General features: G+C 44.2%; 1 protein-coding gene across 3 annotated transcripts in view; it reads left to right on the top strand.

The window, feature by feature from the left end:
* Positions 1 to 27,639, top strand: part of CALD1 (caldesmon 1) — a 186,225-nt gene that overhangs the window by 121,959 nt on the left and 36,627 nt on the right. For all 3 annotated transcript variants that reach the window (XM_088448507.1, XM_088448508.1, XM_088448509.1), the window contains one exon: positions 24,586 to 24,714. In XM_088448507.1, coding sequence (XP_088304633.1) covers positions 24,586 to 24,714 — 129 coding nt within the window. The remainder of the gene's footprint in view (positions 1 to 24,585; positions 24,715 to 27,639) is intronic.

Genomic DNA, 27,639 nt, shown 5'->3' with positions numbered 1-27,639 from the left:
CTGTCCCCCAAAGGTATTCTGTGTCAAAAATATTTGTAAAAGTTCCACAGGAACTTACGCTTTGGGAGCGAAAAAGAAAAAGTTGGGGGACAAACTTATAAACTAGTGAAATAGACTGTGGGGGGGGGTCCCCAAGTGTGCCCCAGGTGTTTTTTTGAATGCAGTTGGTTACGGCAGGTGGATTTTTTACGATTTTTAAAAGTTCACCTTGGGGACCTAAAAATATGCTTGCACCCATTTTCATGTACCCCAAATTTCATGGGACTAGTTATTTATCCAAATTTGTTTTGCTAAATGCTATTCTTCACCACTTTGTCAAAGACTCATAAAAGTACCTGTATAGACCGTTTAAAGACCCCCAAATACCATTAGCAGGGCTTTTCGGGGGTACCCATAGTGATCCCACATGTTAGTGCATCTTTTGGGGGGGTGACAGGCTGATTTTCCTAAAAGTGACAGGACTTTTCTCTACTTACCTTTTCGTCATGTCCCGTTTTTGCCTCTTTGAAATTGAATACGGGGATACGCGAGCACGCGCCTGATACTTTCTCGCCCAGAAAAGCTCCGATGACGGCGAATAGTCCTGCAACTGAATTTCGCCTCAAATTGAATATGTCCCTAAATTTCCATCTGAATAAAGCATTTGCAGCATTTAAGGCAGCTGCCTTCTCTATATCACTTTCATCTACGCCCTGTTTGTTATGGCCTGGCCTGTGTGATCATGATGTCACACATCTTCCGTCCTCCTTTTTTTTTTTTTTTTTTTAAAGATCTGTTTATTTTCAATTTTCAAAAATCAAGTGACTTAAAAAATAGAAAATGTTACAGGCAGATATCAATAACCGTAAATCACAATGTGCAATAGTTATACAACGGTAACATGGAAAAAGCAAACTAGTGTGTAGATTCAGCCGCTAAACATACATTAGGGAAGTAGAAATATGGTCCCAGTTCGAATAATAATTGTGTAACACTACAAAAATAGCCCATTAACAATATTATAACATCCAAAGAAAAGTAAACGTATGGATATCTGGATGGATCAAAACAAAAAAACAACAGCAAAAAATACAAATCTGAGAAAAAAGGAGGGAAAGGGGAGGAGGAAAGAATGATTCTACTGCAACACTACCATTCTATCTTCAGTCCCCCTTACACAGGCCTGGTGCCACTAGCAGTGGATGACACATCCCAACACCCAAATATTCCACAGTGTGTGCAGGAAGTTGCTGCACCCAGGGGAAGTGCTGAGGTCTGTAACTGCAGATCATGGACACTTGGTTTGCAGTATTATTAAAGTTTTAAGTCGTGATAACTTTTATGCTTTTGTTTTTAGGGTGTTTATATTATACTGTAACTGAATGAGTGGATGTGAAGCTAATTAAAATGTACTTATTCTGTGGATACAGCTAATATAATAATAATAATAATAGCCAGTTTAAGTGGCCTATTTATATATTATTATTTGCAGGATATCCCCCAAAAACACCAGTTGGGGGGCACCTGCAAAAATAAGTATACCCTGAATGTCTTTACAGGGGATATCCGCTATAGGGGCTGCTTTCTTGCCGAATTTACCAAGCTAACTTGGCCCTGGTAGCTAACGCCATCGTTACCTGTTGTAGTCTATGTTGTCGCTGGAGAGCGCTACTGCACATACTCCATACTGGTTCCTACAGGGTGGCTTCATATCCATAACCAAAATGGCCGCTGGCTTTCTGTGCATGTGTGGCACCACTTTGTCACTGTGTTAAAGAGCCACAGTGGAAGACGTCCGTCTCTCACTTAGAATTGGGACTGTCCTGCACAATTTGGGACTTTTTCTCTCTCATTCATCAAAAAGCTCATTTTAATAGTAGCCAGATGACTGCTGATATTGACTGTAACTTATATACTGCAACTAATTTTTCATCACTATCACCACCCACTCCTGTAGTTTCATTTTTGTTCATTACCAACCACCCTCCCATTTAAATTAATGTAGCCCTCTCCCCCCCACTCCTTACCCCTTAATTTCTCCCCCACATCCCTTTCCAGTCCTTCTCCCCTTCTGTCCTGAAAATGATCATTATAGTCACAACCAGAGCTATTGTTTCTGGAAAAATAGGTTCAGGAACTGTGGGTGGAGCTACTAAGGATGGAGCTATAGAGAAAAAATAAATAAATATATATAGTACTTAGAAGAGAAGACACTCAAAAGGGTATGCAGTCAGGAAGCCGATGGTCGAAATGCCGACCGCCAGCTCCCCGACTGTCTAATCCCGGCAGAGGTCTAATGGCAGGCGTCGAAATCTCGACGCCTGTCATTTTACCTACACCGGAAGGCCGACGCCCGGCATACCGATCTAAGGTAACCCGGGCGCGGGGGTTAGGGGCTCCCGGGGGGGACTTAGGGTTAGGCACCCCCCCGGGACGGTTAGGGATAGGCCAGGGTAAGGGGGGGTTAGGGTTAGGCACCCCCCTGGGATACTTAGGTTTAGGCTGCGGGTAAGGGGGGGTTAGGTTTAGGCACTTGTGGGGGAGGTTAGGGTTAGGCATCCCTAAGGGACTGTTGTTGGGGGGGGGGGGTTAGATAAGTAATAGTTTAGATTCTTACCTGTCTGGATCTTCACTGCCGGTCTTCCACCGATCCCCCTCAAAATAAAACTTATCTTATAGGAAATCCATTTTGGCCCAGGACAGTTAATCCAGTTGGTCCAGGAATTGAGGGCCTGATTCAGACCCGCTTTGAGTGCTTGCAAGCGGGTCGATGTTGGGCCAGTGCGCATGCGCACGACGGACCCGGCTCCGTCGTGCGCATGCACGAGACCTGGATAGTGACGGGCAAGCCGTCGCTATGGGTCTCGCTACAAAGGGGGCGTGCTGTCGATGGTGAGTGACAGCACGCCCCCTTTGGTGGGCGTGCCGGGGGCGTGGCTGGCCAGATGGAGGCGTTCCCATGGGAACGCCTACCGCCTGGGGCCGGCCCCACTGACATCACAAGTGATGTCAGTGGGAGTGCTTTTGGCTCTGATAGAGCCAAAAGCACTACAGGGCTTGCGGCAGATGAGACCCTACCACAAGGGTCTCGTCACAAGCCCGATGGTCGCGATGGTCTTGACCATCGTGACCATCTTTTTGGCCGCTCGCTATAGCTGTGAGTGGTCACCCACAGCTATGCGAGCGGCCAGGAGGCTGCTCTAAAACAAGAGAGGGAGGGCACTGATTCAGAGCGAGCGCTCTGAAAAAGTGTCCGGCTCTGAATCAGGCCCTGAGTTCCTGCTGAAAAATAGCCCTGCTCATAACCCATAGTAAAATGACACAACACCAAGTATCACAGCCTTTATTTATTTTCCAATATTTAACATAAGGGGGGGGCAGCCAAGATCCCTGAAAAGCACCATAGATATCATGCCAAATTCCAAGGGAGAAATATGCCACAGCCATTCACTGGCCAGCTAATGCTCTATCCCAGTAACTAACAACCATATCAGAAATGAGATTTTATAGGTGTATTGCGAGTTATACAATGAAAGCAAAATACTTGTTAACAGGGCCGGCTCCAGGGATCGGAGCACCCTGTGCCGGCTCCCTTCAGAGCGCCCTATCCTTGCGCGCAGGCAAAAATGGGGGTGTGGCCTAATTTCCATAGGCCACACCCGCTACATGACGTTATTAGGAGGCGTGTCCGCCTCCAAATAACGTCAGGCTGGGGGGAGCCTCACTAGCTGGGCTTCCCCCAGCCCTCTTCCGTCAATGAATGGATGCCACGCGCATGTGCGCAGCATCCATTCAGAGTCTCCGGGGTCTGGCACCGCTGCACAGCTGCAGCAGTGGGGGTCCCCAACCTACTGATTTAACCACCCGCGGGCCACTTCTGCCCACGGTTGGAATAGCGGGACAGTAATGTCCCGCCGAAATCGGGATTTTGGGGAGTGGTGCACCCTCTATGGGTGGCGCTCCTGTGCGACTGCTTAGGTTGAATACCCCTAGAGCCGTCCCTGCTTGTGAAATAAAATGTTATCGATCACATTTTCACCATTTCATTGCAAATATGTCTTTTTTTTTTTTTTTTTTGCATGTGTTTTTTGGAATCTATTTTTCATTCAGCTCTGCTTCCCCCCCAACCCCCCCCCCAGCTGACACTGGTATGTATTCAGAGTTCACCAGATAAGACTGTGGAATTCAGAGGAAACTTCTCAGTGCACCTAATCCATTAATTAAATAAGAGGGCTAGGGTTTAGTGCATTTGGATCACTTTCATTTTCTGCTTTCAAATGAAGTGGAAAAACATGGCTTTACATTAAATGACGCCACAAAGTGTTATTGGCATATGTTACATCACGAGATTGAAATTCTCTATTTTTACTGCTAATTTTTTATTATATTTTTTTTTTTCTTATGTTTAACGTGGACCTGGTAGGGTAGCAGAAGAATAAAACATCATCAATCATCACAAATGTTAGAATTAAATAAAAAGCTTCTTTCAGACTGGAAACAAGTCCTCTTTAAAACAAGATTATATGCACATCTAATTGGTATGTAGTAAGGAAGCTGGCGGTCAAAATGCCGTCCGCCGGCTTCCCGACAGTCAAATCCCAGCAAGGGATTAATGATAGGCGTCGAAATCCCGACGCCTGTCATTATCCCTACGTATACCGAATGAAGGTAAGCCGGGCGCCGGGAGCAGACAGCTGCGCGGGGGATAGGTTAGATGCTCCCGGGGGGGGGACTTAGGCTTAGGCACCCCCCCCCCGGGAGGGTTAGAGTTAGGCTAGGTAGGGTTAGGCACCCCCAGGGGGAGGTTAGGGTTAGGCACCCCCTGGGAGGGTTAGATTTAGGGTGCGGGGAGGGGGGGTTAGGTTTAGGCACTTACGGGGAGTTGTTAGGCACTAGGGGGGGAGGTTAGGATTAGGCACCCCTAAGGAAGGGTTAGTGGGGGGGAGAGGGTTAGGAATACTTTAATTACTTACCCCGTCGGGATCTTCTTTTTGGCCGGTCTTCCCATCTAAACAATGCAGTATATTTGGTCAATAATGTCATAAAAATCATGATTTTTTTTTTTTTTTGTTCGTGTTCACTTTGTCTGCAAATAGTGGCGGCAGCCATTTTGTGGTGTGAACAAATATTAGCCTATTGATTCACCATGAACCAGTGACATCTCTAAGTCACTGATACAGGCAGGCATTTTGTGGGCCGAACCAATATATTAAAGAGAACATACTTGTCTACTCTCCCAGAGGCTCCTCAAAATCGGTGGGCGCTCCCGGGTGCCCGGAAGAGTTGTCAAGTCCCCTGACAGAGCGAAAGTGGGCGGTCAATGACGTAATTCTCACTGAATCAGCACAGACGGTGTAATGGTTAGCATTAATGCCTCACAGCACTGAGGTCGTGGATTCAATTCCCACTACGGCCCTACCTGTGTAGAGTTTGTATGTTCTCCCTGGGCTTACGTGGGTTTCCTCCGGGTACTCTGGTTTCCTCCCATATTCCAAAGATATACAGGTAGGATAATTAGCTCCCAACAAAAATTAACCCTAGTGTATGTGTTTGAGTAAGTGGTAGGGAATATAGATTGTAAGCTCAACTGGGGGAGGGGCTGATGTGAATGGCCAAATATTCTCTGTAAAGCGCTGCGGAATATGTGTGCGCTATATAAATAACTGGTAATAAATAAATCATGTATTCGCACTACACTGAGTTGACCAGGATGCCCCCTCCTGGAAGGTGGTAGCTAGGAAGTCGACAAGTATGGACGAGAAGAAAGTCTGTCAATTGTCTAGCAAGTTACTGTATCAGTTGTCTTTCTTTCTCAGTGTTTTGCACCATAACCCCAGTAATAAGATTGCTGCACCCTAAACGAGGCACAATTTAGGGGCGGATATTTCCCTCTCCTCATAGCCGCAATTTCTGGAAGTATGTTGCGTTCCTGTGTGATCTGAACAAAAGTAAAAATAGCTTAGCGTAGCAAACTATAGATCACTGATCCCTACAGTAACTGAAGTCCATGTTTAAACAAAGCTGTGACATATTGTACCGTGAACAATTTGACATGTATACCAATATTATGTAATGTGCAGCTTCTTTCCACTGGGCTTGGAAACAGGTATAAACTGTACAATGGAAAAAATTTCAACAGTCAAAATGTTGACATGGACCTAATGTTGACAGACCAGGCACAATGCCGACAGTCCATTAACGGTTTAGGGTTAGGCTTCAGTTAGGGCTCAGATACACTAAAAACACTAGCATTATGCCCATGTCGGCATGTCGCATAACAACCATGTCGTCATTCTGATATTGTCATTCTCAATGGTTGACATTTTTTACCACACCCATAATAGAAGCCTGCAGCTTGGCCAGGTCTAAACTGAGAATTGGACGGTCATCAATATTATGCAAGACGTTGTCCTATAAACAGCTTTTTTTTTTTTAGCAATATCATTATAATTTTCTAAAGATACGTTCCTTATTGTGCTAAGGTTTTTGCAAACAGCAAAAGAGTTATGGACTTCTAAATAATTTTAATCCTCCGTATTATTTATCGCAAAAGATAATCCCTATAAAACATGTGCAAACTGCAACAAGCCAAATTGTCAGATTGATTTAGTTGAGGAGAAAGTCTAGAACAAAACTATTTTATAGCAGAAAAAAGTTCTTAAAGCAGGATAGGGCGGGGAAACAATGGAGTTTTGTCTTAGGAGTTTATTTTCACAGCTTGTAATATCCTTGCTGAGATTTCAGGACTGGTGCATGCTGGGAAGGGAACCCTGTCAGGTGAAAGCAGCAGATTTTTCTGAGAGTTTTGTGAATAATTTACAGTAGATTTAATGTCAAATGGTTGGAAGTCAGGAAATGATACAAGGTCATCAAAATGCCATAAATGTGTAAAGAACAGATTGTGCAAGTGAACACTGGCAAAAAAACCTTACTTTTTATGGGAAGTAGCTTTTATAACTGTTTCTAAGATTCTTCCTGAGCCGCAGGATAATGCTGACATACGGCCTATTATCTGCCTCGCATGTACACAGGTATACCCTGCCCGGTGCAGCTGTTTGCAGGATTCTGATGAAAAAGAAAAAAAAAATGAAAGAAATCACTTTTCTAATATTATTTTCTACTGTTTCTTTACTTCATTTAAATATTAACATTTTCCTATAGATTGTTTGAGCCTCATTTTGGACCATATTTATAAAACGATCTGCATTTTAATGCAGATATAATAAATCATTTTACCTCATAATTTGCAATTTGGGTAGCATGATAATGAAATAGGTTATATTAAGTGCCATGCAGCCCTGTCTCTCCCTCTAATAAGAGTAGCGCACCCTTCTTTTATACTTAGTGCTGCTGTGCACATTCATATGATGTAACAAATTCTCCGACCCAGTCAAGGTTATAACTGGGAGTATACAAATGTGAGGGAGATGATACATCCATCTTCTTTGAGTCGTATGTGACTTGGATATTCATTTACTCCATCAGTATGGCAGATCAATAGTACACTGTGCTATTAGGGGACTGAACCTTTCCAATATATAACTGTCAGAATGGGGCTTCTCGCCTAAAATTTCACTGCCCCTGTCCTCACTGACATAACTCACTCCCGTCCACATGGCCAGCTCATTTGTCTGCTGCTGCTGTGAACCTTCCAATCTGATAGTGTACACGTTGTCCTGCCCCCTCCCATTCCAAAACTGGGTACTCCTCAGAAGAGCAGGAGTTGCAGTTTGACTACAATATGGTGCTTGTACCCAGGGCTGTAACTAGGGTAGTGCGGCTTGTGCCATGGCACAGGGCATCGCAGAGCTGGGGGCGCTGATTGGGCCTGTCAATTTTCTGTTTATTATCATTCTCACCTGTAGCTTCCTCTTCTTTTATCCCCAGCATCTCCTGGCCTCCCCATTCTCTTCCCTGGCCCTTCCCCATGAGGCTATGGCCTTTTTTTGGGTGCACATCATATGTCACTATTTGAAAAATAATAGGGTGGGTGGGGGCGCCGATGCTTTTTCTGGCACAGGGCACCAAAGTCTAGTTATGGCTCTGCTTGTACCCTAATAAAACACATAAAGGTACTGTTGAGTGGTGGATTGCTACGCACCATTCACCAAAACACTGAAGCAGCACCAACAGACCTCAAAACAATGATATATGTACTGACTATGGTTTACAAAATAAGTATGGCCACTGCCATTAAAACATACTTGCCAACTCTCCCTGATTATCAGGGGGACTCCCTGAAATAGTAGCAATCTCCCTGACTCCCTGAAGAGTCTAGTAATCTCCCTGATTTCACCTTACCCATATTATGTAGCTGCTATATACATTCAAATTGTATAATCAGTGACATTTCCCTGTATTGGTTATAAGGCACAGTGATCCCTATGGCTACATGCATTTTCATATAAGGTTTCTCTTGGCCACTTATATGGAACCACGTGTAAAACACAATACATGAGCTGCTCTGAAAAGTATCGGTGTAATTTCATCAACAAGTAGATCTTTCTAACTACTTTGGGGCTCGTTTACATTTGGATGTAAGTCAGTTTATGGCACACCTCTCAGATGTAGCCGTACACGTCCACTGTACCACAGCGCTCATTGGTGTTGCTTTCACAGTCTCCCTGAAATACTTTTCAAAAGTAGGCAAGTATGTCTCCCACCCCCTCTCCTCCCCCACGGCACTGACATGAATAGATGTGGCAGGAGCTGCAGTGAGCTAGGAATGGCCATCGACGATTCGTAATCATTGATGGTTTATGGTCGATGTCAAATGTTTTTACCATCGATAGGGGAGAACCAGATGTTTTCCCTCCATCTATGGAAATACATATATGAATAGTTTCTTGTTTTTTTTTTTTTACAAGGTGCCAGGACACTGAGCATAGCTCCGCCTCTTGACAACCGCATAGCCACGGGCCAGTCAGTCATAGAACAGGGATGACCATCGGTTGGTGAAGCCATCGGTGGTCATCCATTGCTTAATTGGTTATCATCGATGGCCACTTTCTATTTTGCCATTAATGGTAACCATACCGATGGCATTACCTACAGTGAGCTCTAACATTCAGTCTCATGAAGCTCCTCTGTCTGTGTGAGCATCTAGTAAGCAGAGTTGCCAAGTCCGCTTATAACAAGCGGAATCGGGCTTGTTTTTTTCCCCAATTGCTTGTTTTTTTGGATGGTTGCTTGTTGCTTGTTTTTGGGCTTATTTTTTTTTAGGTAGCTTGTTTTTGGGCTTGATAGCCAGGTCCCACTACTAAGGTGAGCAAATGTTATATAGCTCCTTCACCAATTCATTTATGTTTAGCTGTCTGTATGTATATCTCTCTGTATATGTAGTTATATAGATTTGGTTAATTAGAATGACTCGTTTAAACGATCAATAGAAGTTACATTTTCCCATATGTCAGTTATTTTGTTTTGACGTGTTTGTTTAAATGACTCTTTTGTCCTGAACTTTACCACGCACAGAGGGCCTGATTCAACAGTGCACCCTAGTTGTTTGGGAATCTGCGCTCGTGTCCTGCTATATCGCACAGGCACCTGTATGCATTAGTCTGATTGACAGGCAGAGGAGTTTGCGGGGCGGAGACGGCCTGCGTTCCTGGAAATGGGGGCATGTTGCCTCTGTTTTATGCATTCCCGCAAAACGAGGTCATGTAGCCCCCGTTTTCTGGGAGTGGCAAGGCTAGGTTCTGCATCCATGGACGCAGACTTCCTGGCCTTCCTGGCCTTGCATGATGACAGAACACGGCCAGCTTCAGCTACCGCAGCCTGACCAAAGGTGCAACCATCGTGATCGATGGTTGCAATGGTGATCCCAGACTGCAACCTTGGTCGCAGCCTGGGATAACAGATGCAGCAAGGAGATTTCAGGCACCTTCTGCTGCATTTGCATTTTAGCAAGGACAGAATTACAAACCTGCTTGTGTGCGGCTTTGCATTTCCGTCCTATGCCGAATAAGGCCCCGAGTACCCTGCGCTTTACTTCGCACAGTGTAGTCTATTCGTAGAGCAGGGAAAAGCCGTGCTTTGCAAATATTTATATGTATTTTAATAAAATGAACAATAAACAATAATGTTTGTGGTTTTCATTAAATTACTCCCACCCCCGTACCACCATAGTACGTTGGGCTTATGTTTTGGGCTTTATCGGTTTGGATTGGGCTTGTTTTTCACTCGAGTTGCTTGTTTCTCATTTCAGAGTTGGCAACAGTACTAGTAAACTAGTAATGTGTGTGTGTGTCTGTGTGGGCATCTATTAATGTGTGTGTGACTCTGTGGGCATTTATTAATGTGTGTGTGTGAATCTATTATTGTGATGTGTGTGTGACTGTGGGAATCTATTCATGTTATGTGTGTGTGTAGGAATATTTTCATGTGATTGTGTGTGTGAGACTGTGGACCTCATTCAGAGTCGGTCGAAGCGGCCGCACGGTCATACGCCACTGATGTTCGCTATACTGCGCATGCGTAAAGTTCGCAATGCGCGTGCGCAAACTAGCCGCTACGATCAGAAATTTCTCTCTCCTTGAACACAGCCAGGTCGGTAGTTTGAGTGACAGGATGAGGCGTTTGTGGGTGGTAACAGGGGAAGGTGCTTGAAAACGGGGGAGTGGAGATCCGAACGCAGGCGTGCCTAATTATGCGAACGGCATTTTATGGGAGTGCATACGTTTTATGGGAGTGCATAATTAACAAAGTAGCGTCATGGCACATGTGACATGGGAGGTTTTTACACTGACATGACCATACAGCCTAAGAGACGGTATGGTCAACCTTAAGCTCTACGACCAGTTCCGATGGTGCCCGATGGTCTTGATTAATCCTCATATGGCCGGAGATGACGTGTAATGCGTACGAGAAGGGGGCGTATTTTTTGTCTTCCGGCCGCTTCCTCCCCTTGGTCGGCCAGCTACCGATCTGATCTTAGGGACGCAACATGCGAGTGCATCATTTACATATCCGGCCCCTTTTCCCGTACGACCGTGCGGCCGCTTCGACCGACTCTGAATGAGGTCCTGTGTGTGGGAATCTATTCATGTAAATGTATGTGTGTGAATCTATTCGTGTGTGTGTGTGTGTGTGTGTGTGTGTGTGTGTGTGGAGAATCTATTAATGTGAATGTGTGTGGGAATCTACAGTATTCATGTAAATGTGTGTGTGTGGATCTATTAATGTCAATGTGGCAGAGCAGAGATATATTAATGACAGTGGGGGAGCTAGGGTGTCAGCTTATAGGAATATATACGCCCATAGGTGGAGCTAGACACGACCTTTGGGTGGAGCAGACCACGCCCCCACGTGCGGCGCATTCTACAGCCGTCTGCAATCTCCCTCCAAAATCATTTTCAAAAGTAGGCAAGTATGAAGGAGCACATGTAGCACGTAGTGAGTGAGTACGTGTAGCACGTAGTGAGTGAGTACGTGTAGCACGTAGTGAGTGAGTACGTGTAGCACGTAGTGAGTGAGCACGTGTAGCATGTAGTGAGTGAGCACGTGTAGCACGTAGTGAGTGAGCGCGTGTAGCACGTAGTGAGTGAGCGCGTGTAGCACGTAGTGAGTGAGCGCATGTAGCACGTAGTGAGTACGTGTAGCACGTAGTGACTGAGTACGTGTAGCACGTAGTGAGTACGTGTAGCACGTAGTGAGTACGTGTAGCACGTAGTGAGTACGTGTAGCACATAGTGAGTGAGTACGTGTAGCACGTAGTGAGTGAGTACGTGTAGCACGTAGTGAGTGAGTACGTGTAGCACGTAGTGAGTGAGTACGTGTAGCACGTAGTGAGTGAGTACGTGTAGCACGTAGTGAGTGAGTACGTGTAGCACGTAGTGAGTGAGTACGTGTAGCACGTAGTGAGTGAGTACGTGTAGCACGTAGTGAGTGAGTACGTGTAGCACGTAGTGAGTGAGTACGTGTAGCACGTAGTGAGTGAGTACGTGTAGCACGTAGTGAGTGAGTACGTGTAGCACGTAGTGAGTGAGTACGTGTAGCACGTAGTGAGTGAGTACGTGTAGCACGTAGTGAGTGAGTACGTGTAGCACGTAGTGAGTGAGTACGTGTAGCACGTAGTGAGTGAGTTACGTGTAGCACGTAGTGAGTGAGTACGTGTAGCACGTAGTGAGTGAGTACGTGTAGCACGTAGTGAGTGAGTACGTGTAGCACGTAGCGAGTGAGTACGTGTAGCACGTAGTGAGTACGTGTAGCACGTAGCGAGTGAGAGCGTGTAGCACGTAGTGAGTACGTGTAGCACATAGTGAGTGCGTACGTGTAGCACGTAGTGAGTGAGTACGTGTAGCACGTAGTGAGTGAGTACGTGTAGCACGTAGTGAGTGAGTACGTGTAGCACGTAGTGAGTGAGTACGTGTAGCACGTAGTGAGTGAGTACGTGTAGCACGTAGTGAGTGAGTACGTGTAGCACGTAGTGAGTGAGTTACGTGTAGCACGTAGTGAGTGAGTACGTGTAGCACGTAGTGAGTGAGTACGTGTAGCACGTAGCGAGTGAGTACGTGTAGCACGTAGTGAGTACGTGTAGCACGTAGCGAGTGAGCGCGTGTAGCACGTAGTGAGTACGTGTAGCACATAGTGAGTGCGTACGTGTAGCACGTAGTGAGTGAGTACGTGTAGCACGTAGTGAGTGAGTACGTGTAGCACGTAGTGAGTGAGTACGTGTAGCACGTAGTGAGTGAGTACGTGTAGCACGTAGTGAGTGAGTACGTGTAGCACGCAGTGAGTGAGTACGTGTAGCACGCAGTGAGTGAGTACGTGTAGCACGTAGTGAGTACGTGTAGCACGTAGTGAGTGAGTACGTGTAGCACGTAGTGAGTACGTGTAGCACATAGTGAGTGAGTACGTGTAGCACGTAGTGAGTGAGTACGTGTAGCACGTAGTGAGTGAGTACGTGTAGCACGTAGTGAGTGAGCACGTGTAGCACGTAGTGAGTGAGCACGTGTAGCACGTAGTGAGTGAGCACGTGTAGCACGTAGTGAGTGAGCACGTGTAGCACGTAGTGAGTGAGTACGTGTAGCACATAGTGAGTACGTGTAGCACATAGTGAGTGAGTACGTGTAGCACGTAGTGAGTGAGTACGTGTAGCACGTAGTGAGTGAGTACGTGTAGCACATAGTGAGTAAGCGCATGTAGCACGTAATAAGTGAACTGAACTTTAGGCAGCAGATTGTGATGAATTTCCAGCAATATCACATCTGAAATGTTCAGCATATTTTGTATTTGCACAGATTTGCCCTATGTGCAGTTATGTATAAAATGAATCTGCTGTCAGATCTCGGCATGGTATTAAGCACAAAGCTAATAGTCAGTTTTCTATCTTCCATGTGCAGGGTAAAATGCAGGGACAAGACCACAAGACACAGATATGGACAAGTAGTACTGTGAATTACCTGCCAAACAGATTTCATTGAGCTTTCCCTGTGTGTGCAGTTAATCTGAGAAGATCATAGAAGAATCTTAATTAGAGTGATCTGTGTATGATAACAGTCACAATGTAGCACTTAACACATATTAATGTACACAGGATGAAATCCCTCTCTGAGAGTGCCTAACAAGTGTTTATAATGTACATTATGCCGAGTCTGTGGCTGTCATTCTATAATCTCAGCTACTGTGTAGCTTCTGTTGTCACACTCATTATTATAATCATATAAAGCAATGTCATTTTCCTTGTACAGAAACAAAGTTCCATGCACAGTAGCACCTAAAGCAGAACACTTTCATAGGCTATTGTGCACTGTACATTGCAAGAGGATACCAGTAGCTTTGTCTCTTCATCTTCAATACCCTTGACCCAGGCTTGCCGGCTTTTAATATCTCCTCTCTGTCCAAAGAGGAGACCTAGCTGGACTCTTCGAGGGGCGGAGCGGGGTTCCTATGTCATTAGGCCTCTCCCCCATCACTGCAAACTGTAGCGAAGTGCGGGACCGCAAGGAGGGGGTTTAGCCAAACTATTCGGTTTTGTGTCATTTGGCCCGGCCCCCTCCATAAGGAGCCGCAATTCCCTGCAATTATCTCCCCATCTTGCCCACTTCACTAGGAAGTGGACGGGATGCGGGAGATCCGGATACTCTTCCAAGGGTGAGGGGGCTACCTGCAAATTCAGGAGCCTCCCACAACAACCAGGAGAGTAGGTAAGTATGCTCTTGACCCCTGGAATTCCCCTCCACAAAAAATTGGTAATGTGCTCAAGCGGAACAACGCAGTGATGTCTGGCGGCACATGGCGCTGAATTAAATTCCTTTGTCAAACTCACATTTAGGGGCATATTTATCACAATCCGCATTGTTAAAGCAGATGTGATAAATATTTGCGGAAAGTAGTAACGTGAAATTTTATATTTTCACGCAAATTTACTATTTATCTCCTGCCAGGGGCTGGGCTCTGATAAGAGCAGTCCTGGAGAAGAGATGGAAGCGGAGTGATAGCGAGAAGGTATAACATTGCTTCATGGCTCGGGTCCTCGTGGCACACTGCGCATGCACGTCCGTCTGATCCCTCTCCGGTAGAAATTGCAAAATAGTAGTTCATGGGCTACTACCTGTATAGCATAACGCCATCTGCAGTTTTCTTTTTATTTAAAATTTGTATGGAGGCTGGAGGAGGATTTGTTGCGTCTCTATTTGGTGTAAGTAACATTTTGCCTATTCTTGTTTTATTACTGTAGTTCATGAAGTATTTTATTTATTTATTTTATTTATTAACAGTTTCTTATATAGCGCAGCATATTCCGTTGCGCTTTACAATTGGAAACATTGATAGAACAAAACAGGGTAATAACAGACAGACATAGAGGTAAGAGGGCCCTGCTTGCAAGCTTACAATCTATAAGTAGCCCCAGTTATTCTTCTTGTACATGTTCATACTCAGTGGGAGATGTATCAAACCTACTAAAGAGGACAAGTGGAGGTGCTGATTGCAATCGAATCACATGTTGGCTATCATTTATATGTACATTCTATAAAATGGTAGCTAGGAGCTGATTGGATGCTATGTGTAACTTCTCCACTTGTCCTCTTTGGAAGGTTTGATACATTTCCCCCCTCAGTCTGAATGGCTTGTTGTATTTCTCTGTTGATTGCACACTGACCATGGTCATAAGAACGAATGCTACATACATGTCCCGGAATCTGTATGTAATACCGACAGTTGGGATGCCTCCTGTCAAAATGCTGTCGGCGGCATCACGATGGTTGGTATCCTGACAGGGGTCGGGTAAGTATACCTACCCTCCCCCCTTCTCCCCCTAACTCTCCCTTCTTGTAGCCTAACTCTCCCCACCCCGCACCCTAACCCTCCCTGTTAGTGCCTAAACCTAAATCTCCCCCCGTAGTGCCTAACCCTACACCCACAGTGGTTCCTAACCCTAACCTCCCCCCCAAAACTTAACCTTAACCCCGTTACACTGCCTAAACCCAACAGCCCCCCCTCCCCATCGCAGTTAACAACTAAGATTACCTCGTTCGCGATGGCTTCCTTCTGGATTCCGGTGCCGGGATTAAGATAGGCGTTAGTATTTTGATTCCTATCTTAAGTCCTGCATGTCGGGATTCCCCCGTTGGGATTTAGACCGGCGGCATCACGGCCGCCGGTCTGCTAACTACATCCTTATGTCCCATAATGGACACTTGGGTGTATATGGCCTATTCTTCCAAAGGATCAAAAACACCCATTACATTTTCCATGTATTGTCCACTGTAATGATGAAAGGTGCAGAATGCCTTTGAAACTAGAATATGATTCGAGTGTATGATTCTAGGGGGCAGGTTCAAGTCTCTGCTGTGCCGGCACAATGTTCAACTGCGCACATCACTGTATATCATACTTACTCTCCCAGAACTCGCACAAGGCTCCCAAATTTTCGGATAGCCTTTCGCAGCCCCAGAAGAGTGTCCGGATCTCCCGCATTCCACCCACTTCCTAGTGAAGTGGGCAGGATGGGGAGATAATTGTCGGGAATCGCGGCCCTGTATGGAGGGAGCAGGGCTAAATGATGTGAAAATGTGTAATTTAGCACCGTTCCCTCCTCCCCGATCTGCGCCAGTTTACCATAAAGGGGTGGGGCCTATTGACATAGAAGCCCGGCCCCGTCCCACCGAAGTGGCCACCTGCGTCTCCTCTCAGGGGTTTCTCCTGGAGAAGAGACATAAAAAGTTGGCAAGTATGCCGTATATTACGGTTGATTTGGAATATATAGGGTGAAACTTTGTTAAAAAAATAAAATAAAGATATGTTAGAACTAAGGGCCTGATACAGACCCGTTCGCTATCTGCGTACGCTCGCTAGATGCATATACAAATTGTCAAAGTGCCGCCATGGGAAGCGATAGCTCGCCAAGGCATAAGCACACCCACCATGTCTTAGCGAGTGGCCACTTTGTGTATGCGTACGCCCAATCACACAGGCAGAGCCGCCCACCAGCAACACGTCATCTCCAGGAAGTGTATTAAAACATTGGTACATCGAGCACCATCGGATGCTAACGCAGTGCTTCAGGTAGCTGTAACCTACCGCAAGCATTGCAAGGAAATCAGTGTAAAAGAAAAAGGCAAGTGATGTGTACTATGACGCTGCCTGTTAATTATGCACACCTCTAAAACGGCGTTGAAACACCCAGGCACGCCTGCGTTCGCATCTCCAACCCCCCGTTATTAGTGTCCTGCCCCTGTTACCACCCACAAACGGCCTCTCCTGTCACTCATTACCCTGGGCTGCATTTGCTGGGCGAGCGAGAGGGTTGCGATCTCAGTGTGTAGTTCGCGCACGCGCAGAACGAAGCATGCACGTACACAGATCGGGCTGCTTGCGAACACACAGCGCGAGCGAGCGGCTCTGAATCAGGCCCTAAGAGCACCATTGCCTTTCTTCTGAAATTCTGCATCTGCTTGATATGTCACATGACTACCTTCCCAGTTAGAAAAATAGTTCCAACTTCAAGATGGCCACCATACTGGTAACATACCCTAAAAAGTTTTCCCCCACTCCCATATCATATGTGTAGACACTGAATTAATATTTCCTTACTCATTTCCTTTTTATAAGGGTGTTTCCACACTTACGGACCACTCTGCATATAGAAAACGCACTATTTGTGGACAATGGGTACCTGGAATTGTCAGTTACATGGTGGCTTTATGAGCTAAAGCTTTACTGAGTAATAACAGGTCAATGCTAACGCTACTTCTACAGTACTACACTTGCTGGATGATAAAAAAAAAGAGACCATCCATCTATATAGGTTTATTTGTTTCTGTCTCCTCACTAGGCTATGCCGTGTTCTGGTAACCCAATGACCGTAAAGGTTGCCCTTTAAATGCCATTTCTCAGAAGTTGCTATGCTGTCATCTATTCAGCAAGTCTAATGTTTAAATTGAATGAACCCAATCAAAGCTCAAATCAGACTCCGGCAGAAAATGTAGTAAAGAATAAAAAAAGGAAAAGGTCATGAAAATGAATATTATCTCACTCCCCCGTGATCAGATGAACAATTGGTTTTCGTCCCCGCAATACTTGTAAAGAGAGTTTTTAATTGACATTGTCCTAATAAGGAAATAAATTTAGTTCTTTTTGGCGATGCAATAAAAAATAAAAAAACCAGCCTGTGACTTTTCTGTGAGTTGATGATAGAGGAGGATAAGGTGGGGTTTGGCAGTTACTACCCCAGTTTGGCTAACCATTGTAACAATGTTGACTGTTTTATGGGACGTATAAAATAGACATTTTGGAAAGATCTTTTTACAAGTGTTATTTAATGCCAAGTTATCTGGATGAAAAATTTCCTTTAACCCTGGCTGTGATATTATGAATTTCACAACAATTAGTGAGTTTCAACTTTTCGTTCATGGATTCTGGATACAGCCATTGTGGACTGAACAAATCTTTCCGCCTATCAAATCAATGTGAACCAGTGCCTCATGCATATTAGTCAGGCCTCATGAATATTGGTCACGAAATACCTAAGAAATGTTTAAACGTGAACTAGACAGCAGTGACCAGCTAAAATTAGCAGCGTTAGCAATCGTTACCTGAACAGACACTGTGGGCGGGATGTACTAACCTTACGGAGTACATCCCACCAGACCGCATTCATACTGATCATATATCCACTAACATATGCGATCGGTTTATGACCCGGGAGTCCATCTGCGCATGCGCAGAGTGACACGGCGGCCGCAGAGCAAGCTGGGAGGGATTCTATCGGATCCCTCATACCGGCGCAATGCGGTAGCAGCCCATAGGCTTCTATAGGGTAACGCCAGCAAAAGCTGGCATTACCCTCCGCATCGGAGCCTCGCCTGCCAGCCAATCCCGAAAACGGGATTTTTACTGCATTTTCCATTTAGTACATCCCGCCCTGTAAATCAGGGGCATTCAACATGTGCACTCCAGCTGCTGTGGAACTACCCAGAAATATTGTATTGCTATATGAATGATAAGAATAATGTTCCTATTTAGTTTTATACGCACCCGCAGAGTATACAGAGGCATATGAGACTACAGCCATGGCCAAAAGTTTTGAGAATGACACAAGTATCGGTTTTCACAAAGTTTGCTGCTTCAGTGTTTTTAGACCTTTTTGTCAGATGTTACTATGGTATACTGAAGTAAAACTACAAGCATTTCATAAGTGTCAAAGGCTTTTATTGACAATTACGTTAAGTTTATGCAAAGAGTCATTATTTGCAGTGTTGACCCTTCTTTTTCAAGACCTCTGCAAGGCGCCCTGGCATGCTGTCAATCAACTTCTGGGCCACATACTGACCGATGGCCGCCCATTCTTGCCTAATCAATGCTTGGAGTTTGTCAGAATTTGTGGGTTGTTGTTTGTCTACCCGCCTCTAGAGGACTGACCACAAGTTCTCAATGTGATTAAGGTCTGGGGAGTTTCCTGGACATGAACTCTAAATTTTGATGATATATCTACAGACCGCATGTCCTGCTGCCCCTCGTCGCGTTTGTTGCTCTGTGATCAGCCAATGTATCTGTCAGTGTGTACCCAGCATAACATAGCAGGCACTCTGCAGAGCAGCGGTGTGATAGTATTCTCTCCAACCTCCCCCCACGCACGGGACATTGGGCCCGAGGGTGGGACAGCGGGACAGTGCTTCTAAAATGGGACTGTCCCGCTGGAATCGGGACAGTTGGGAGGTATGCTTACATCAATAAAACATAGTCCTTAGATCTAAGATTGTTTGCACTAAAATGTAAGATTACTGTCTCAAACCTTAAAATATAAATTTACTAGCTGATTCACCCTACTCACCTTCTCATTAGTCATGACAGAGATAGCAATATGGCATTGGAATAGTTCTACTCGTGTTGATGGGAAGGCCGCATGCTACTAATTATAATAGCAATTAATACATAGCTTTATAATTGTTTTAATATGTCATATTACACATTTGCTGTAATCCCATACACTGTATGAGTGTACCGTCTTAGTGCCAAGTCTGTTGGTAAGATTCCAGTGATATAGTTTTCTTACCACAGAAATTACCCAGAGGATTTGGGGGAAAAAAAACCAAAAAACCAGCACATATAACTATAGGTAAGTTATCTAAAGAAGGGAATAGATGGGGTTTTATACATATATCTGCCATATCTGTACATCATAATAAGAGAATAGATAACAGTATTATCCCACCAAATACCTTTCCGATATATGTATACAATGCATATGGGAATATCCTGCGTCTAAAAAGGATTAAAGTGAACATTTCATTTACAGTGGAGGCAGCCATTTTGTGCTCTGGTCTGAACCAATATTTATGTGAATGCAGCATCTCAGTTAATTGAAATGAGTGTCATTACTGAGTCATGTAATGAAGTGATGGACTACATGCATGGGCGTAACTACCATAAGAGCAAGGGGTGCAGCTGCTATGGGGTCCAGAGCTTAGGGGGGCCCATCTTCCTTGTCAAAGTTATGTGTGCTATATACATTTTTGAACTTTGGGTGGTAAATAGGGGCCCGTGCACATGCTATCAAAAACATTAATCCCAGTAGGAGTCATTTATGAAGTCCAAAATGGCTGTCAATTTGCACGAGTGCACTTAAATTTTCATTGGGATACATCGGTTTACAGAGCAAGATGGCCATGTTTGCTGAAGAGTAGTAGTTTGTACAGGCAGAGAGAAGTTGTGTGCAGTGAAGGCAGTTTTAGTGAAGTTTACAGGGCACTCCAATGTGCTTTGTTTTACAAGGCATTGAATAAATACATTTTGATTTACAGATGTGATTTTGATAGGCAAAATAATCATAATGAGATAAAGACTTGGGGGTATATTTACTAAGGTGAGAGTTTTTAGAAGTGGAGATGTTGCCCATAGCAACCAATCAGATTCTAGCTATTATCTTCTAGAAGGTGCTAGTTAAATGGTAAGTAGAATCTGATTGGTTGCTATGGGCAACATCTCCACTTCTAAAAACTCTCACTTTAGTAAATATACCCCTTGGAGTTATAAACGTTAATTTCCATGTGGAAAAGGTTGCTATGGGCAACATCACCACTTGGCTGTTTTAGAAGCTTTAGTAAATCTACCCCTAAATGTAATTGTTCAGATAATAGGTTAGAAAAAAAAGTTATGTAGTATAGCATGTAGTGGATTATAACGTTTTCCCAGAACGCATTGTATGAAACATTTTCTCACAGAAATATCAGGCTGCTGTTCTCACGGCTTGTTGTGTCGCTTCTATAATATATTATCATTTCACCTCCAGTGAGGTAACATCACCCATCCTAATAATGTGGCTATTGTCTTTTTATAACTCAAAAGGAGGAGGCAGAATAGAGTCATCCAAAATGAGACGTAGTTAGTGAAGAAAATAACAGTTAACTATACAAATACTAATTAGATGTTCTCAATGTTAAATTGACAACATATTACGTTACGTTTCCTTTGTTTGAATACAAATCTTAACCTAATGACAAAGTTAATGGTATACAATGCTAGCATTGTGTAGATGGTAGGTATCTTAGACAATTGCAAATTGGAGGTATGTTGTCCCTGAATGACTTCACCAGTTCCTAGTGAATTTTGCATTCTCCTGGATATTATTGGTTTATACACAAAATGGCTGCCTCCACTGTAAGTATCCTTTAAATGTTTGCATGCAAGGAACTATAAATGCTTCAAATGTAAATTTTTTTTTTTTTTTTAGTTTTACGTTTAAATTAATTAATAGACAAAATCAGGGGTGTAACCAGAGGTATGGGGGGCCCCATAGCAAAATTTCCTCAGGGCCCCCATAGGGTTACCTATGCACCAACCCGCCACCCCCGCATGCACACCCGCCCACCTGCAGCCTCCCACACCACTTACCTCCTCCTGAGCCTGGTGTGCCGCTCCATCTCTCCTCACGGAACTTACTGAAGCTGGGAGGAGGCGTGGCCGTGGTTCGGGAATGTCATAGCCACGCCTCCCAGCTTCTAAGAGAGCCAATGTCATTTTTTATCACGCACCGGTCGTGAGCCAATCGGAACTCGCGGACCAGCAGCCGCTGCTGATTGGCTACTGGTCCGTAAGTTCCTTTTGGCTCGTGACCAGCTCCCGATTAAAAATTACAGTGGTGCTGTACTAGACTATAGAGGGTGCAGTGGGTTGCTCGCCCCCTAAGCCACTGGGCCCCATAGCAAGCGCACCCCTTTCACCCTCTATAGTTACTCCCCTTTTACTTCAGCACAGAACTGGAACCCTAAAAGGGTAGTGCCAATGATGACTATATGGGTGATATCATTGTAGCTGGATTATACTGGAGAGTGTTCCTGACCAAATTTTGCGCCAAGCATGTCTGATGTTTTCTCATGCATTACCACCTCAACCTGGCAACCCAAACCCCATTGACTACTGAAAACGGCAGCTAAAATCCGTTCCAAACATGAATTCACCACTCCTCTAACTATGCTAAATTAACGGACCCAACCTCGGGATTCATTTCCATCAGGCTTATACAGCCTTCTGTTATTGTTTTATTGGCTGCATTAGAAAAATGAAAGGTAGAATCTCATTGGTTATTCTGTTTAACTTCACAGTTGTACAACTAACACCACCATATTATTTAATGATCCCCATTTAGAGTTACTGATAATGGCACTTGGAAAAAAGGCAAAAGCCATTGGAAAGTAATTTTAAGGTTTATTCCAATTCTTATACCAGTGACAAGCTCTGAAAAAAAGACATGTAAAAAGAATACACCACCAGCCCCCTCCTCCCAACTGGTGGCAATACAATTATTGGCATCCAGAGTAATGATAATATAGTAAATTTAGTGTAGTAGTTATAGCTTCTAATAACTATTATCCAAATTATTATGTAACAAACTATGGCCCTCATTCAGAGCCGTACGCTCTGAGCAGAGCGCACGCTCTGAATGAGGGCAGGGCTCCATTTTCATGGAGCGTCCTCCTGGACGCTCGTATAGCTGTGGGTCACCACCCACAGGCTATACGAGCGTGCATTGTGATGGGCGCGATGGTCGAGACCATCGCGACCATCGAAATTGCGAGCCGGAGCCTGCGGTTGAGGTTTTCAACCGCAAGCTCCGGAGTGATTTTGGCTCTATCAGAGCCAAAATCACTCCCACTGACATCACTAGTGATGTCAGTGGGCCGGCTTTTGACGGGAGGCGTTCCCGTGGGAACGCCCCCGTCAGGGAGGCACGCCCCCGGCACGCCCACCAAAGGGGGCGTGCTGTCAATCAACATTGACAGCACGCCCCCATTGATCGGACACAACGAGCGAAGGACTTTCCTTCGCTCGTCGCGTCTGGCGCATGCGCACGACGGAGCTCCCTCCGTCGTGCGCATGCTCAGTCCATAACATCGACCCACTTGCGAGCGGACAGCCGCTCGCGAGTGGGTCTGAATCAGGCCCTATGTAGCTTTCCAGCAATGGTAATGGTTTTATCTACAACATTTTATTGTGCAGGTCAACACAACTTTATTGAAACTTGACCGGTAACGACTCTTAATTTTCTGAGAACGTGCCCAAGGTAGAAGCACTCCAAGATTTTGCATAGATTACTGTGTTTCTGCATTCATGCATGGATGATGTTTGTTGATTATATGGCGTTTGAAAGCTGCTCTTTTACTTTGTGTCATTCTAGTGAAAATCTGTGTTCTGCTGTTTGCTACGTGATAATTAGGTTACGTGATCAGTTGGGATAGTAGCATGTTGGTTGTTGTTCATGATACATTTTTGTGGCCTGAAATAAATATTTCTCATAAGTGAGGTAGAGAAGTTTGAAAATTGTTTTTGGCTTTTTTACCTGATGTTCTAATAAGTAGCCTACGTCTCACCTTTATTTTTCTTGGCGTTGGTGACTTCGGTGTGTCTTATTCCCAGAATTGTGCCTATAGTTAAGTATAGTGACTGTTCTTGTGACTCCTAAAGTATGTCCTGTGGTATCAAAAGGGTCTAAGATGGGTAAAGAATAGACTTCAGGAGCATGCATGTGGGGGAAGGGGGATATTAGTGTTACCAATCTTCATGCAACAGGAGATTGATTAGCTTGATATAGTTATATATTCTAAATAACTTAGTAGATGGGAGTTAGATATATATTCTAAATAACATTCACATTTGGGAGTTAGATAAAATTGACTGAGTGGAAGATGTACAGTATCAAACATTCTAAAGGTGGGGGGGCAAAGTTGCCCACAGCAACCAACCAACTTCTACCAGTCATGTTTCAAGTAAATTCTATAAAATAATAGGTTGCTATGGTCTACTTCTCCTCTCTTTTCAGGAGATGTACTAAACCTTGAAAAGTCATAAAGTGGAGAGTGATAAAGTACCAACCAATCAGCTCCTATCTGCCATTTTTCAAACAAAGCCTATAAAGTGACAGTTAGGAGCTGATTGGTTGGTACTTTATCACTCTCCACTTTATTACTTTTCAAAGCTTAGTACATCTCCAAGAGGTTTGATACATCTCCTGCCGTCACAGCCCACCTGCTTCTCCTACCAAGGCTTCTCCCGGGGAGGAGAAGCCAAAGGTAGGCAACTATGCTTGACATGATCAGAATACAGTTTTATTACTTTATATTGTAGACATGGGTACACATGGGGTAGACATGGGTACATGGTACACACTTACAAAATACACCTTGACCACTGGCCATAATCATAATAAAAGTCTGCTGATTTTGAGGACATCATCTCTTATACCTTTGCTTTTTATTATAGAATAACTGTAGTGATTACATCCAACAACTGAATGACGTGCTCATCATTTGGTCAGAATTTACAACCAGCGACAAATCTCCTAAGCTTTGGACTCTCACTGGAAATTAGAGACAACTGACAATAGCACCCTCAATATTTGTTCTTTAATTTTAAATATGGTTTCATACTATGAAGTGAGATGGCATGGTTGTTCGCTCAAGGATCTATACAACTGTATAACATCTAATAATAATTTCATAATAATGTCTCAAAGTCAAGAAATGATAGGCTAAAATTATTGTGATTTACTATGGAAAGTGGGAAATCTTGAGCTTGATTTCAATTTTTAAAATACTAATTATGCATTGGAATGTCTTCTTGTTTTGTCTATTTTATTGTGTAAACCTGCTTTGTGTTTTATTGCAGAGTAACCTATCAGAGAAACGATGATGACGAGGAAGAAGTTGCCAGGGAAAGGCGCCGGCGGGCTCGCCAAGAACGACAACGGCTACAGAGGGATGATGGAGAAGGACACGAAGTTAACTCTCAGAATAGGCACGTTATTCAGAGTTTTTATTTGGCCATCTAGATTTGTAATGCTTAAAGGGGATGCATTGTGATATTTTTTAAAATGGGTTGGACCACCCTGTCTCTCAAGAAAAAAATTATTGATTGCATTACTTGAAGGGGCTGTGTGTTCACTCCAAATTCATCAAATTTCATTTTGTAAAAAGTCATGGGAAAACCGTACCATGAACAGCCGACTGTCTGCAACGGTAGAACAGGAAGCCAGAGTATCTCCAGTCACCCTTAAGAATGTAAATATGGCAGCGAGTTGAAAGGGAGGTTAAAAGTTGCCGTCTGCTTGTACGTCAAACTTTATTTACATTAAATGACTGTACATGAAGCAATTCAAGCAGATATATCAACTTTATTTATATGTTCAAGGACCCTTACACTGCAGTAACATGGTGTCATTAACCATAGATATAAAAATATGTCCTAAACATTTCCCCAAAAGCCTTGTTGTACAGATGTGAGCCTCGGGGATTACTTTGAGTGTGCGGCTTTAGATTTATTTTTTTTTTGACAACTAAAAGTGTCTGTGGACAAAAGAGCAGTTTAGACCTTTTATCTGAACATAGTAGCCATATTTTCTACTCAAATCTACATTATATTTCTATTTATTGGGTTGTTTTACAAAACCAAATATAACTATATATACATATAAACTATAAAAACTATAAAAATTGCATTAGGACATCAGTGGGGTCCTTTCTTGTTATATGCACAATGAAACCAAGTCCTCTACTAATGCCTATCATGCAGGCTTCAATATTGGCGCCAAATTTTGTATATTTGTCCTATACAGAAAGCAACTCATTAATTCATCCATGCTGGCCTTGTTTGTCTGTCTTGTTTTTGTTTTTTTTGCCCCAGTGGAGCTTACAATCTATATTTGATTTTATTTTTTTTGTTGGGAGCCAATTAACCTACCTGTATATTTTTGGAGTCTGGGAGGAAACTGGACTACCCAGAGGAAACCCACGCAAGCACAGGGAGACTATACAAACTCCACACAGTTAGGGCCGTGGTGGGAATTGAACCCACGACCTCAGTGCTGTGAGGAAGTACACCGAAGTACACCGTCTGTGCTACCCGCTAGATGAGTTCCCTCCAATTGCAGAGCGTGTTCCTTTTTTTTTCTAGAAATACTTTTTATTTTTAAACTTCACTACCCTACAAAGCTTTATTAATAAGTTTCATACAGTTGAATATTTGTTATATCAACTCTGTCCCTTGTCTCCGCTAAGCCACCCATGTTCAGATTTTATAGACATCATAATAAATGTTGTCATTCAGCCCATGCACAATTAGTGTTTTTGGGAGAACTGAATGCATGATTCCGGTGAGTTCTTACCTGTAAAGTGACGATACAACTTCATTCTCTTCCTGCTGCTAATACCTCTTCCGATATAGTCATGTATTCTGCTGGCTTTTACCACTAATACCCCTTTCACACTGCCAGCAATAACCCGGGTTATTGCACGTTAACACACAGCAACTCGGGTTACTGTGCAGTGTGAAAGGTTACTGTGCAGTTGAAATAACCCGGGTAACAAGCAGGGTCAGGGGCGTTTTAAGAGAGGAGGGGGCCCGTGTGCACTCCTCGTGCGGGGCCCCCTTCTCTCTCCCTGGTGGCTGGCAGCCGACTGACACGGCTGGCCAGCCACCGGAGCATTAGTAGACTCCGGGCACTAGAGTGTGCCCAGAGTCTACTGCGCATGTGCAGAACGCCGAAAAAATGGCCGCGGCGGCCATTTTCCGGCGTTCTGTAGACTTCGGGCACACTCTAGTGCCCGGAGTCTTCTGCACATTCACAGAACACTGGAAAATTGCCGCGGCGGTCATTTTTCTGGTGTTCTGAGCAGCAGTGACACCCGACGCGGGACCTCGGACAGGTAAGTTTAAAAAAAATATGGGTGCAGTGTGTGCGGTGCGGGGCCCCCTGGACCTGCACCCATTATAAATACGCCACTGAGCAGGGTTGAACACTGGTTTGAGGTGCAGTGTGTTCGGGTAACCCGGGTCGATGTGACCTGCGGAGGGGTTGTTGGATGAAGCCTTATCTCCGAAGGAAATATGTTTTCACCAGATTTAAGTCTCCTCTCATTATATTAATATACCCCCAAATATTTTGCTCATCTGTATTCAGCTCATCCCTGTAGTCAATCAGAAAGCTCTGAGCAGCACAGATTATTACATATGAGTGGGCTGACTGTGTGGGAGACAGTAACCTGCCAGTGTAGTGTGACACATTAGTGAGAGCAGAGCTGTACATGACATGGGGGAGTATGTAGAGCTAAGAGCAATGTTTGTGTAAAATGTTTCGTAATCATATCACATTGCTGTTTCCCCAACAGAATATGTGCAAACTTTAACGTCAGCGGATTTGCTATAGTGCCACATCGTTTTCTACATGTTGTGTAAAAGGAAAAAAAAAAAGTAGATTTCAGTCCTATAAAAGAAGCAAAGGGGTCAATTCAGTTAGGTGCGATTTGGCAAAAGCGAGTTTGTTTTCAGAAACTCGCAAACATTACGCGACTGTGCACTCCCGAGAAATGCAAATATTTTTCATTTGAAAAAAGAAAAAATAGTTTACTTAAATTTGGTGTGCCTAAACTAATGGAAAAGTTGATTTTGGGATATTTTGAGGGGATTCGGTATGATAATGCTCAAATCCCAGCAGCGCCAGCCCGAAATGGAGGGAATTCCCGATCGTCTAGATGGTAAGTACTTACTAAACTAACTCTACTCCCTAACCCTCCTTTAGGGTGCCTAACCTCCCCCCCCTGTGCCTAAACCTAAACCCCCTTTCTCCGCCGCCTAAACCTTAGTCCCCCGGGGGGGTGCCTAACCCTAAACTTCCCCCAGGGGTGCCTAACCCTAACCCTCCCTCCCCCTAGCCTAAACCTAACC

Source organism: Taudactylus pleione, unplaced genomic scaffold (assembly GCF_031769625.1).
Source record: "Taudactylus pleione unplaced genomic scaffold, aTauple2 ptg000456l, whole genome shotgun sequence".
In the NCBI taxonomy this organism is placed as follows: Eukaryota; Metazoa; Chordata; class Amphibia; order Anura; family Myobatrachidae; genus Taudactylus; species Taudactylus pleione.
This window is presented reverse-complemented; position numbering and strand designations above follow the sequence as displayed.